Source organism: Hipposideros armiger, unplaced genomic scaffold (genome assembly GCF_001890085.2).
Source record: "Hipposideros armiger isolate ML-2016 unplaced genomic scaffold, ASM189008v1 scaffold_12, whole genome shotgun sequence".
NCBI classification, from domain to species: Eukaryota; Metazoa; Chordata; class Mammalia; order Chiroptera; family Hipposideridae; genus Hipposideros; species Hipposideros armiger.
In genome coordinates this window covers 5,143,072-5,156,622 of record NW_017731362.1, presented here as the reverse complement: position 1 = coordinate 5,156,622, position 13,551 = coordinate 5,143,072, and the positions used below count along the sequence as shown (strand labels likewise).

At 40.9% G+C, this 13,551-nt stretch overlaps 1 protein-coding gene across 1 annotated transcript; it reads left to right on the top strand.

Annotated features, from left to right (window-relative positions):
- Positions 1-2,282: 2,282 nt before the first annotated feature.
- On the top strand, positions 2,283-4,032 carry LOC109394234 (PRAME family member 20-like). The gene is made up of 3 exons (XM_019664124.1): positions 2,283-2,569; positions 3,006-3,575; positions 3,900-4,032. Exons 1-3 carry the CDS (start codon positions 2,283-2,285, stop codon positions 4,030-4,032), a joined length of 990 nt encoding a protein of 329 aa, XP_019519669.1.
- Positions 4,033-13,551: the final 9,519 nt, after the last annotated feature.

The following is a 13,551-nucleotide window of genomic DNA, read 5'->3' as shown; positions in this document are numbered from 1 at the left end:
AGCCATGACAGCTCAACTAAAGACACTCAGAAATAGGACTTCCAGAACTGCTTCAGGAAGTGGCAAGAANGTCCCTTGCTCCCTGAATGGGATCATGATCTGCCATGTTACCTGATATCAAACCTAAGGGACAACTTGATGCACGGAGACATTTCTTTTTCTTTTTTTTAATCTAAATAATATATTCTATTTAATATATTTTATTGAGTTCAGTGAGTACAAACTATTGCCATTTCAACATGCAGTCAACAGAAACAAGGAAACATTGAGATAGTTTATGTATTTTTTTCATCCTAAATCTTGAAAATCCAGAGTGTCTTTTTCACTTACAGCGCATCTGCATTTGGACTCGCCACGTGTCAAGGGCTCAGCAGCACTTACAGCCAGTGGTTAGGCCGCCCAGATGTAAAATGCGTCAGTTAACCTTGACAACGACTTTAAGAACATGGAAGCTTTGTGATTATCAATGAGGAATTAACACAAAGAAATTAAGAAATTTGTTCATCAGCAGCAACTTGGTGCAAAGCCCAGACTCAAACCTTGGTCTTTGGTCGCCAAGCTTTATGCTCCGTTTTCTACTGTCTGTACTGTAAGAACTGATGTTCAACATGACCCTGAAATACAGCCAGATCGATCAAATAAATTAATAGTGATGTGGCTTCACCTGTAAAATGAGAGGGCTGGACAGGCGGTCACATTTCTTTCTTTTCTTTTCTTCCCTTCCCTTCCCTTCCCTTCCCTTTTCTTTTCTTTTTTCTTTGGGGATGACACCACTCTCTTCACAAAGCTATTTTAACTCGGGAACATTCTGATCATTTTGATGTGGCCAAAGACCCCCCAGGAATGGGGCTTTCAGGTTTTGTTAGTTTTGTCTAAAGTCAGGAACAGAGTACACCCATTCCGTCTCATACTGAGAATGAGGAAGGTCCCATTATCAGGAAAACTCAATCAGCGTCTATGAATCAAGGAACTGACTCCTCAACTGTGCCCCTCCCTAATTCTTTCTCTGTCCTCAATGGAGGTCTGATTCAATCATTTAATCTGGAGAAAGGTGAAGATCCCATCAGGATTACCTGGATGGGGATTGAGGAGTCTATTCAGGTTATTGCTTTCTGATTGGAGGTTAGTAGTTGAAAAGGGAAGATGTGATTAGAAAGGTCTATAAAAGACTCAGGCACCAAAGAAGAGATAGAGAAACAGCTCTGGAGTCACCACCGCCTTGGTTCCCTCCCAGGTCTGAGGTCTGAGCACTCAGCCAACCATCTCAGGGCAGGTAAGTTACCTGCCTCAGCTAAGGACACACCGCCTTACCTAAGGCAGCCGGCATGCAGCCTGAGAGGGCAAGGAGAGCATTCTTCTTTCTTTATTTTCAGATGAACAGATTTAAGCTTCGGCTTTGCCTCTAAGTGCAGTTTTGCCTTAATCCCAAACATTTTGATTTGTGCTTTGATTTGTCATTTTAAAATGCCTTAAATGAGCTGAATTTTTTTTTCTAATGAAAAAAAACCTGGCGTTTTACTTCTTGACATTTTAAATATTTAGTCTGTGCACTTAGATTATAGCTCACATACTTGGTGGTTTTGTGATTTTACTAGTTAGGCTTTCTTTAGCTAAAAGTTTCAGAACATTCCATATTATTGAAGAGTATTTTTAAAGAGTAGAGTCTGTACTGAATGTGAACTAACGTGTTCCCCCGAACCCCTTCCCAACATGGTCATTCTAATAAATGGGAAGAGAGAACGCAGAGAAGTGTACATCTCAGTGTTTTTTACCTCTAAGCTTTGTTACACAACTTTTTAACAATTTCTTGTTTAAATTTTTAAACAATTTTTAAAGACTAATGGCATCCATTTTAGGGGAATCATCTTAACCTTTCCCGGCCAGGTTAACTGTGGGCTTTGTTGGGTTGCATGATGTTCCCATATCTGTTGTTTTAGGGCCTTGAGTGATGGTCTGAAAGTTTTCCCCCCAAAAGGGTGGGGGTCAGCTTTCAGTCTCCTTGGTCCCCACTTCCCAGTGGGACTGGAATTAAAGCAGTGGGTGCTTCCGAGATGCTTGTCCTGGGGCCAGTAGGAGCAGAACTATGACTCTGTGGCCACTGAGCCCAGGATGCAGCTGGGTAAACTGAGCCTCTTCCATCTTTGCCAGAGCAGTGACTTTGGTCCTGCGTTGGTTCCTCTGAAGGGTGGGGAACCAGATGATGGGCGTGCTCATGCTTGGCCTGAGAAAGATGCTGTGTTCCTTAGACACTTCCGCAGGGTTCCCTTCGGAGCAGATTCAAGATGAGCGTCCGGACGCCACCCGGACTCCTGGAACTGGCGGGGAAGAGCCTGCTAAGGGACGAGGCCCTGGTCATCGCATCTCTGGAGTATCTGCCCACTGAGCTCTTCCCGCCGCTGTTCATGGAGGCGTTCTGCGGGAGACACAGCGAGTCCCTGAAGGCCATGGGGCTCGCCTGGCCCTTTGCCCGCCTCCCTCTGGGGGGCCTGATGCAAATGCCTCAGCACAAGGCCTTACAAGCTATATTGGATGGGCTTGACATCCTGCTCGCCCAGAAGGTTCGCCCCAGGTGAGGCAGATCCAGGTAGCCCAGAAAGGTCCTGGGCATCCTGGAAGACGACTGGGGTCAGGGAGTGTGGCGGGCCGAAGGGTGGATCCGAGCTCTCTGATGGTGCCAGTGAAGCTCAGAGAGGCCTCGGCCGTGCTGAGCCCACTTTGGAAAGTGGAGGACGGCTTAAGAGGCCGGGGCGCCTGGAAGAACATGCCCCTGCCTCCTCCCGGTGATCCTTAAAGGCTCTAGTAGTAGAGGCCAAGAAGGATGGAAGGGGAAGGAGATGGAGAAAGGCAGAGAGGGAAGAAGAGGGCATGGGAGCCGCTGATGTGAAGTGCAAGCTCCGAGGGGAAGCCCCATTGTTGCCTAAGCTCTGAGATGCTTGGTCTCATTCTGCTGCCTTCATTCTGTTGACCTGCAAGCATTTCAGCCAATGTCCTGCTTTCCCCCACAGGAGGTGGAAACTGAAGGTGCTGGATTTACGGAACACTGGTCAGAACTTCTGGAGCATGTGGTCTGGAGCCAGGGCCCAGGAGCCCTCACTGATGGGACCGGTGGCTGAGGCCAGGTCCAGGATGAGGAAGCGCTTGGGCCCCTTGGAGGTATTCATAGACCTTAGCTTCAGTGATAGGATCCAGGATCAGTTCTTCACCTACCTCATCTGGTGGGCCAAGCAGAGAGAAGGGTCCCTCCACCTGTGCTGTAAGACCCTGAAGATTTTTGCAGTGCCCATCAAGAAGATTAAGAAGGCCCTGGCTATGGTGCAGCTGGACTGTATCCAGGTGGTGGAAGTGAACTGCACCTGGAATCTGTCCACCCTGGGGATGTTTGCTCCTTACCTGGGTCAGATGAGTAACGTGCACACGCTGTTTCTCTCCCACATCCACATGCAGGCCTCCGAAGAGGAGGAAAAGGAGAGGCATGTCTCCCAATTCACCTCTCAGTTCCTTAGGCTGCACCACCTCCGGAGGCTCTATATGGAATCTCCCTCCTTCCTTGAAGGCCGGCTGGACCAGATGCTCAGGTGAGTGGTGTAACAGTGAACGCACACCCTAGAGCAGCAGTTCTCAACCTTCCTAATGCCGTGACCCCTTAATACAGTTCCTTATGTTGTGGTGACCCCAACCATAAAATTATTTTCGTTGCTACTCTATAACTGTAATTTTGCTACTGTTATAAATTGTAATGTAAATATCTTTTTGTTTTCCGATGGTCTTAGGCGACCCCTGTGAAAGGGTCATTCAACCCCAAAAGGGGTCGCGACCCACAGGCTGAGAACCACTGCTCTTATTAGTTATGACTGGGACATCCTTTCAATTGACTCTTAACCCTCTAAGCTCTTGTACAGAAGTCTAATTCAGCAAACAGTTGTGGAGAACAACTGTGTGACCAGCACTATGCGTGACATCATGGAAGGCACAGAAAACAGGGAGTATCTGAGCACCTACTATGTGTCAGGCACTTTATATAGCTCTCATTAATGCTTCGAGGATACAAATACCCACAAGACACCAATGAAGAAACAGAAAATCAACGGAGTTAAATAACCCACTAAAATTTGCACATCTAATAAGGAAAACCGCTGGAACTTAAGTCCATTTCAATATGATTCCACGTCCCTTGTTCCAGAAGTTACAAAAAGAACAGGTGCACTGGGTGAGATGGGAAAGCACAGTTGGACTTGGTAAGCAGGAGTTTACTTTCACTTGAGAGTGGAGCCTGATAAAGGCAATGGCCTGAGAGAAAGCTGAACAGATTGGAGGTGGCTGGATCCTAGAAGACTTTGAATGCCACACTCAGCAGTCTGGACTTCATCCTGTGAAAATTAAGGTCTCATAAAGGTTTGTGAGGGGGCAGGTCTTTGGAACTAGATATCAGAAAGAACCACCTGGAAGGAATGAGCAGCAGTTGGGTGTAAGGAGAAATTGGGGAGGGGGGTGTGGAAAAGCCGGGAAACAGAGCATGTGGCCAGCTGTGTTTGTCTGGACATGAGCTGCTGGGGCCAGAACTAGGGAGTAGCACGGAGAATGGCAGTGCAGGTGGAGGCTGCCAGGAAACTTTGCATCCCATGACCTGGCTTGCTCCCGAGTTGTATGTGAAGCACTCCACATTTTTCCTGGAATGTCATCTTATCTAAGATGCCTTCCCTGACCACCTGTTATAAATTAGCCCTCCCAGCCCATCCCCAGTCTCCCTATCGTCCTGGTGTTGCCTTATCTTTCTCCCTAGCCTTTATCGCCATTTGACATACTATATACTTATTTGTTTACTACCTAGACTCCCTGACAACAAGTTAAGCTTCAGACAGACAAGGATTTTTGTCTGTTTCATTCCCTGCAGTATCTATAAAAGTGCTTGGCGCACAGAAGGTATTGGGTTGTCGGAAAAGTCATGACGCATTTTTGCAACGAAAAACATAGAAAAAATACATCATGACTTTTCCAACGACCCAATACTTAATAAATATTTGTTAAATGAATAAATAAATGAGGTTTTCCTGAGGACATGGCATCTTCTTTATCCCTGTAGATCACAAGCCCAAGAGTCCTGTTTCATAGTCCTGCACACAGCACAGTGCCACACCTATCTGGGCCCTGTCACCTCAAATGCTACAGCCAGTCCCCTACCTAACTTACAAAGAGGATGTCACATTCTCTCCTCACTTGGACTCTTCACAATAGTAAGGAAGGACCTCCTTTTCATATGGTGCCAGTTACATGGCACAGCAGCTGAACAAAGCACTTACCAAAATTGCTAGTATTTCAGGGTACATGGAATCCCAAATTGGACTGTAAACTCAGGTCACTCTGTGCTTTTTCTGTATAATATTTATCACAGTGTAACTGATTAGTTATTGGTATAGTTATTTGTTTATGAGACCTGTGATTCTCAAACTTACCAGGCCCAAATCTCTGTTTTATGACAAATATTTTCTAGTCCCATCTTTCACTAGCCTGAAATAAACTTAATGGATAATACAACATGCCTACACACATTTTTTTCCATCAATAAATGCCCTAATGTTAATATAAAAAGACATAAAAGGAAAGTAATTTATGATAAAATAGTATATATTTCAATATATGAATGGGATGACAGCACTAGGACATCTAAAGTAGTCAGATACCCAGCTATAGGTAGATCACCACAAATGTGATGCTACCAATGCAAACTGATACAAACATGTTGTATTAAAGATCCAAATACTGTGCGAAGTCATTACAATGTGATTTTCCAAAATGGTGAATACTTCTTGTGAAATACTTCAATGGTAATTTACCCATCAAGAGCAGAACCAAGAAAAATTAATGCTGACAGATGCTTGAAAGCATAAAACCAAGGAAGAGCCATCATTTTCAGCCACTTGGATGAGCTACAGAAACTAGAGAAGGTTGGAAAAAGAGTTTACTTGACAGGCAAGTATGTGCCCCATTTTTTAAATGTATTATTTTTTTAATTAAAATGGATTTGACATATAATTGTGCAAGTTTAAGGTGTACAACATGTGGATTTGATGCATTTATATACTGCAATATGGTTGCTACTGTAGCCTTAGCTAGCGCCTCTATTGCCCAACTCATAAAAACAGAGAGTAAAATTGTAGTTACCGTGAGCTGGGGGTTGGGGGGATTGGAGAAATGTTGTTTAAGGTTACAAACTTGAAACTAGGAGGTAAGTAAGTCCTGGAGAACTAATGCATAGTATAGTGAGCATAGTGAGTTAGACAACAACACTGTATAATAAACATCAAATTTGCTAAGAGATTAGATCTTAATTATTCCCACTATGACCAGTGTTTTAAATGTATATACTATACGTGTCAGCCTCTAGCCAGCTCACCTACAAAACTAGGGCCGTTTTCAAGAGTTTGTTGTTGATGTGTGTAATAAACATCATATCTTAAATTTCTCACTAGAACAAAGTTTATTTAAAAAGTTTAGAACATTTAAGCCAATCAGAACCAATGACTCCTTTTTAAAATAATATTTTGTAGCTTCACTTCACTATTCTGAAAACAGAATTTATAAATTATATAACCTACCACACATATATTTCGAAAAATCAAGATAATGCTATAACCATAGTATAATGTAAAGAAGAAATAAAAGGAAAATAATTTGTAACTAAATAATGTGTATGTATTTTACTACATAAATGCTGAGGCACAACTGTACTAGAAGACACAATCAAGGAGTCTGAAGTTAGTGTTATACATAGAATTGCTGTGAACATGAAGAGCTACAAATGCAAACTATTCAAGGTATGTTGATACCAAGAGTAACGTCACCATTGGCTACATGATCTTTCCTAAATAGTAAACAATTCTTGGTAAAATTGCAAACAAAATGAAATGCAATCTTTCCTTGATTGTGTTTGTATTTTTGGAAGAAAAGAAATCAGTGTAAAATTAAAAATAGAATTACCATATGATCTAGTAATTTCACTTCTGCACATATATCCAAGATAATTGAAAGCAGGATCTCAGAGAGCTATTTGCAGACCCATGTTCATAGAAGGACTATTCACAATAGCCAAGAGATGGAAGCAACCCAAGTGTCCATTGACAAATGAATGGATAAACAAAATATGGTATATACATACAATGGAATATTACTCACCCTTAAAGAGGAAGGAAATTCTGACACATGCTATCACAATGATGAACCCTGAGGACATTATCTTAAGTGAAATGAGGTATCACAAAAAGATAAATGCTGTAGGATTCCACTTATATAAATTATATAGAGTAATCAAATTCATAGAAGCAGAAAGTACAATTGTGGTTGCCAGGGATTGGAGGAGGGGGAAATAGATAGTAACTGTTTCATGAGTACAGAGTTTCAATTTTGCAAGATGAAAAAGTTCTGAGGATCTGCTGCACAACAATGTGAATATACTTACCGAACTTTACACTTAGAAAATATTAAGATGGTAAATTTTGTTACGCATTTTTACTACAATTTAATAAAAGATATATAATAAACTCTTACAAAAAAACACTTGGTTTTATATACAAAAGCACTGGTTTCTAGGCTCACTGAAACAAACTTTTTTCATCTACATATATGTCCTTCAAGATGTTTGAAGGTCATGTGAGATAAAGAACAATTCTTCACTATGTGGGCCTGTCCTGTACATGGTAGGACACCTAGTTTCTCTCACCCTTGCCCACCCAATGCCTACTGCATCCACCAACATCTGACAACCCAAAACATTTCCACAAATTTTCAAAAGCTGCCACAGAACAGAACTGTGCCCAGAGTTGAGAACCATGACGCTAGATGGTAAGTGTGATGGGGGCAGGGATCTTGTGTCCTGTGTCTTGCTCATAATTGTGTCCCCAGAAACTAGCAAAGATTTAATACATGCTACTAAATGTGTTCAATCAGTAACCAATGAGTAAATAAATGAAGGTGCCCCTGAGAATAAAGATTGTGTTTTATTTATCTTTGGACCCTCTCACAGTACCTAAGACAGTGTATGGCATGCAATAGATGCTCAAAAATATTTGTTTATTCACTTAATAAATATATAGTGCTGAACTGTTGGATAGAACACACAATCCCTTCCCTTGTGGAATTTACAGACTGATGACAGAGACAGATAATAACCGAGTAAATAAACAATCTAGCATAACCAGGCTTTTATTCTGGTTCCAAGGTAATAGTAATAGTTGTAAGGGAGTAAGAATAGTAGAGGTAATAGTAGCAGTAATACTCCTAAAAATGATTAATTCTACCATGAACTATTACTTCTAACATTAGTTGCTACTTTTAGAATATCTACCAGACACCAAGCATATAGCTTGCAATAACCCTTCTAATTCTGACCCAGCACCTATAAGCTCTGGACTATCAGAGACCTGCTTGCTGCCACAGCATTATTTCTCAACACCTCTGCTTTCCCACCAATCCACTGGACATTCCAGCCGAGACTGAACTCATGCCAGTCTTTTGGTTCTGAACACACATATGCAGTCCTGCTTCCTGGGAGACGCCCTCCACCCCACCCTGCCTCAGCAGGTCCTACTCATCAAGTACACATCATTTCCTCTGGGAAGACGTCCTTGATCCCTTCCCAGTACCCCTCCTTTGTGGTCCCCTAGCACCTTGACCTTCCTGCATAATATCACTCATAGCATTGCATTGCTTGTTTACTTATCTGTATCTCTTGTTAAGAGTATAAAACCTATGAGGTTAGAAACCACATTTATTTTGTTCATTGCTATACCCTCTTGTAGGGACACTAGAATCCCCTTTAGTCTCTGGGTTTCCCTTCTCTGCCTTCTGTAAGCTTCTGTTTCTAATAGCCTGTGTCCACAAACCTCTTTGGAGGACTAACCTTAAGTCAAAGGAGACGCTTTGGCTGCACTGACCAAAAGCTAGAAGGGTCTGGAGTTTATATTCACCCTTCACCCACAAGACAGCCCCTAGCCACTGACTAATTGGTACTAGAGTATGGAAGCCCAGCCCTCTTTACCGTAAGTTGGAATGAATAATGGGGTATAACTTACACTCTGTGCTCTCTTGTGGTATCAGGCTGAAACTACCTTCTGCAAGACTTGGCCTGAAATTGCACCTTGCTTGGTTCCTTCCCCTTTGACATTTCTATCCCTTTTAGATTTCGTCTGGCAGCATTCCTTTATAAATCATTTCCAAACAAATCCTTGTCTCAAGTTCTGCTCTAGAAAGCCCAACTAAGACATCCCCTGAACAACTAGTAAAGTTATATGGAGTAAACTGATATGGAGTAGAATCCAATGAGTGTATGTAAAACTAATTAATCACTAGTGACAGAATCCAACAAAGTAGGTATCTTTCTCCGCATTCTACAGATGAGGAAACCGAAGTTAAGAGTAACTAAGTATTTGTTCTAACTCACACATCTAGTACTTGGAAGAGCCAAGAGTCAACCCCAGGCCCATCTATAACCCCAGGCCCAAACTGTATTTTTGGCAACACTACATTTCTCTCAGTCATAGTTCAATGGTTTGGGAAAGAGAAGGGAATGTGGTGCCCCCTTGGTTCTCCGCGGGCACTAAATTCCCTCTTAGTGTAGCTTTCCCTAAAGTTAAGAATCACTCAACAAAGTACCTTCAGAGAGCCCTGGGAAGATATACTACTCCAAACTGATTTATCAGATGACATTTCTGGAGTTCAATCTTGTTATCAACTCTCAGGAAATATGCAAAATGTCAAAGCCAAATAGAGCTCTATTCCCTAACACAGCACAAGGGGAAGGAAATTTGCAGAAGTGTTCCATGGTATCAGGCATTGCCAAGGAGAGGGAGATAAAAAGTAATAGCCTAATTTTCGTTAAGTGATTGCTCTCATAAAGTAAAAGAGAACTTGTCCTTAATAGGACATTAACCCTGCATTGCTATGACAATTAAGGAAAGTCATAAATTAATCCATAATCATAATCTGAAAAGAAAATTTATTTTAGCACAGAGGGTGAGAAAAGGAGAACGTTATCTTGGAGAGGATGCTTCATCAGTTCTATTTTGCAAGACAACCCACAACCCTCATGCCTATATCCTTCAACTCTCTTTCTTTCATCGCCATCACCTCACCTCACCTTTTTCCTTCTTCTTCTTTCTCTGCTCACCTTCAACTTAACAGCCCCACCCCAAATCCTAGGATCTCAAGACATAAAAATGAAAACAGGGGGTCTTCCATCAGCCACTTTAAAAGCACACAAAATTGCTTTAATATGAAAGCTCAAAGACTGCCTTTTTTACTAAAGACTACAGAAATCCTTCAGAACCAGACAGAAATGAAACTTGAAAAACTTAAATAATAAAATGGTTATGACATTGTGGGGTGATATCTTTGATTCTATTTTTATTTCCTTTATTATTATTAATTATATTTAAGCAACAGATACATATTTGGAAAGACAGAAAAGAAAGAGTCAAGAAAGCAGAGGTGAGAAGGTCCTGATCTGTGCTAGGCACTGTAGGTATAATTTATTGACTCTTAATCATAAATCTGTCAAATAAGTACTGTTATTCCCATTTCACAGATGTTGAAAGTAAGCGTGAGGTCCTATCCTCTTGCAGAACCAGGATTTAGTGCCAGCTCTATTTATCTCCAAAGATCAAGACTTGGGCTTTCAGATGAGGAATGACTAAGGAAAAGAGATGGATGATGGACACAAAAGGCTTAAAAAACACTTAAATAAAGCTCCTGCTGTTCCATAGCCCTCTAGTAAATAATGATGTTGAAAACGAGATCCTTTGTGAATGTCTTTTGGCAGATGATGTTTTTCTTACAACAATCTGGAGGGGAAGCAAGTGAGGAGAGTGGGATAAGAGAGTCATGACAAGAGCTGGCCTAGTGGCTCAGTTCGTTAAGAGCTCGCCCAAGAGTGCAAGCTCTGAGCAGCAGGGTCGCTGGTTCAATTTCTGGCCCGAGCTGAGCTGCCGCTGAGCTGCCAACAGGTGGCAGGATGGCTCAGCTAAATATAAAAATAAAAAATAAATAAATAATTTTTTAAAAAGAACAAAGTAAGAGAGTCAGGGCATTGGGCATGAAGAAATGCCCAATATTAACAAATGACTCCCCTCTATCCTTTGCCCATCAGGTAGGCAGTCTGCATTCACTGTCTCAAGAGCAAGATGATATGGCAAGGCAGACTTTTGGTGTTTGAGGCTCAAAAGCGTAGGTCTTAGGAAACAAGAATTTAGGGGCATAAACAAATTCAGGAGAAAATAAGAGCAAAGCTTTTGTTCCTAGACAGAATCCCACAGGTTAGCAGGAGGGGAAAGGGCAGAGGACAGTGAGTTAGAGAGGTTTTTGTGACTGTGTAGACAGGAATGGGGTCAGTGTCCAGAGACTGCCATGCAAGTGGCAGCACTGGCTTCAACTTGCTGCCAGAGCCTCCCACTCACCACAACCACAGCCCCTCTGCTCCACAGAAGATACTATCCTTGAGAGTCAACAATGCAGAAGGCTTAGCGCCTGAGAAGGACAAGGTGAGAAACAGGGTGGGAGGCAGGGCAGGCCAAGGGCCAGCACTGCTTCTCTCCATCACTCCATCTTGCCCCCTCTGGATCCTTAGAAAATAGACAGATGTGGAGCACCAGCAACATGTCCCAAACCGGGCAGCTGTTACAAACACATTTTTTTTCCAGAAATAAATGGAATTTATGTAGAATTTGTTCCTTCTGGTGTTTTTGAACCAACCTGAACCAACCACTTACAAACAGAGTAGGATAAAGAAGGCAATGTGTCTTGAAAGTGTTTCTAGCTTCCAGGATTCCCCTAAAACTGCAGAAAATTGAAAGCATCCCTGCAGAGTTTTAGGGAAATTTTCTGTAGAGAGTTTGATATTACAGTTCTGCACTGAGTTCAAGTCTTTGGAATTACCTTTGGTAAGATCCTAATGTTTGAGTTTGCCCGGGTTGTAAGTTATTTCTAAATAGTGGCTATCACTTACGTTTAAGCATATTAAGGGCATTAACATGTCCCCTCATTTTTTTACAAATACCAAGCTAACAGAAAAGCTGAAAGAAGAGGAGAGCAAGTACACAGACTTGTACTTATGTGACCTAATAAAATAGCATACTTGGAATATTTTAACATATCATATGACAATCTTAGGAGACTACCTGGCAGAGTGTGGATCATATCTTCTGTCATGTAGGTATACTGGTTGCAGACAGTATCTGCAGCTTATAAAAAACATCATGATATACACAAATGGCATCCTGATAAAAACACACTATTAACTCAATGTCTCAAAAACTGATCATTTACCTGAAAATCTACTTTTACCACAATATAAAGTTACGCGTTACAGCATTATTATAACAGCAAAATTTTGGAAATAACCTATATACCTATCACTAGATTCTGGTTGAATAAATTATGTGGCTTCCATACAGCCATCCAAAAGGATGAAGATGATCTCTTTGAACTGATATGGATATATTGTTTAAAAAGCAAAGTGCCATGTATGATATTGGGGGGAAATGGAGCGGCGGATTGGGGGAGAGGGGTTGCCACTTCGAGGGGTAAAAAGTATAACTAGTGCACTGTGTTATACAGCTGAAACTAATTATAAAAAATGTGTATTTCATAATAAAAAATAATTTAATTTAAAAAAATTTAAAAAAAGAATATAAAATAAAAGGCATAAAAAAAGCAAAATGCCAAAGAGTATATGTATAGTACACTAACTTCTGTATATGAAAAACGCGGAAACATATCTATATCAATCATCATATCCCTAGTTTTGCAAAAAGAAACAGAAAGAATACATCAGAAAAGCATGCAACTAGTACCTACAGGGATAAGTGGGAAGATCGTCACAGGGATAGCAATGGGAAGACGAGATCGCTGAATATACCTTCTTATACAGGTTTGATCTGTGTGGGACATTCTAAAAGAATATTAGCCTTGACCCTTAAAAAAATGTGAATAAAAAAAAAAGACAGGAGTTTTTCTAGATTAAAGGTGAATAAAGAGACATAACTAAATGCAATGTATGATCTTTTTCAAGTTCCTGTGTCTATACAAGGGATGCTAAAAAATGTATACACACAACTTATATTCATCTTTTGTTATTGGTATGTATTATTACAATTTTAATACAGCTTTTTCCTTTCTTAAAATGCATATATATTTTTTGGCACCCTCTGTATATCACTGCATATCTATACAGATCATATTTATGTATCTACATAGTTAGCCTATCTGTCCAACACACAGAGCACAGTGAACAATTGGTAACATAACAATTGGAACACTGCAAAACCACTAACTCATCATAGTTTTAATTTGCAATTTTCTCTTTAAGAGCAAGGTTGGACATGTTATAAGCCATTTGTATTTCCTTTCCTGTGAATTATCTGCTCACATTATTTGCCCATTTTTATTTGGAGTTACTGGTTTTTATCTTACTGATTCATAGGAGAAATTTATATAATGAGAAAATAAGCCCTTTGTGATGTAAATTGTAGATATTTCCCCATTTTTTGTTGTTGTTTTTTTTAA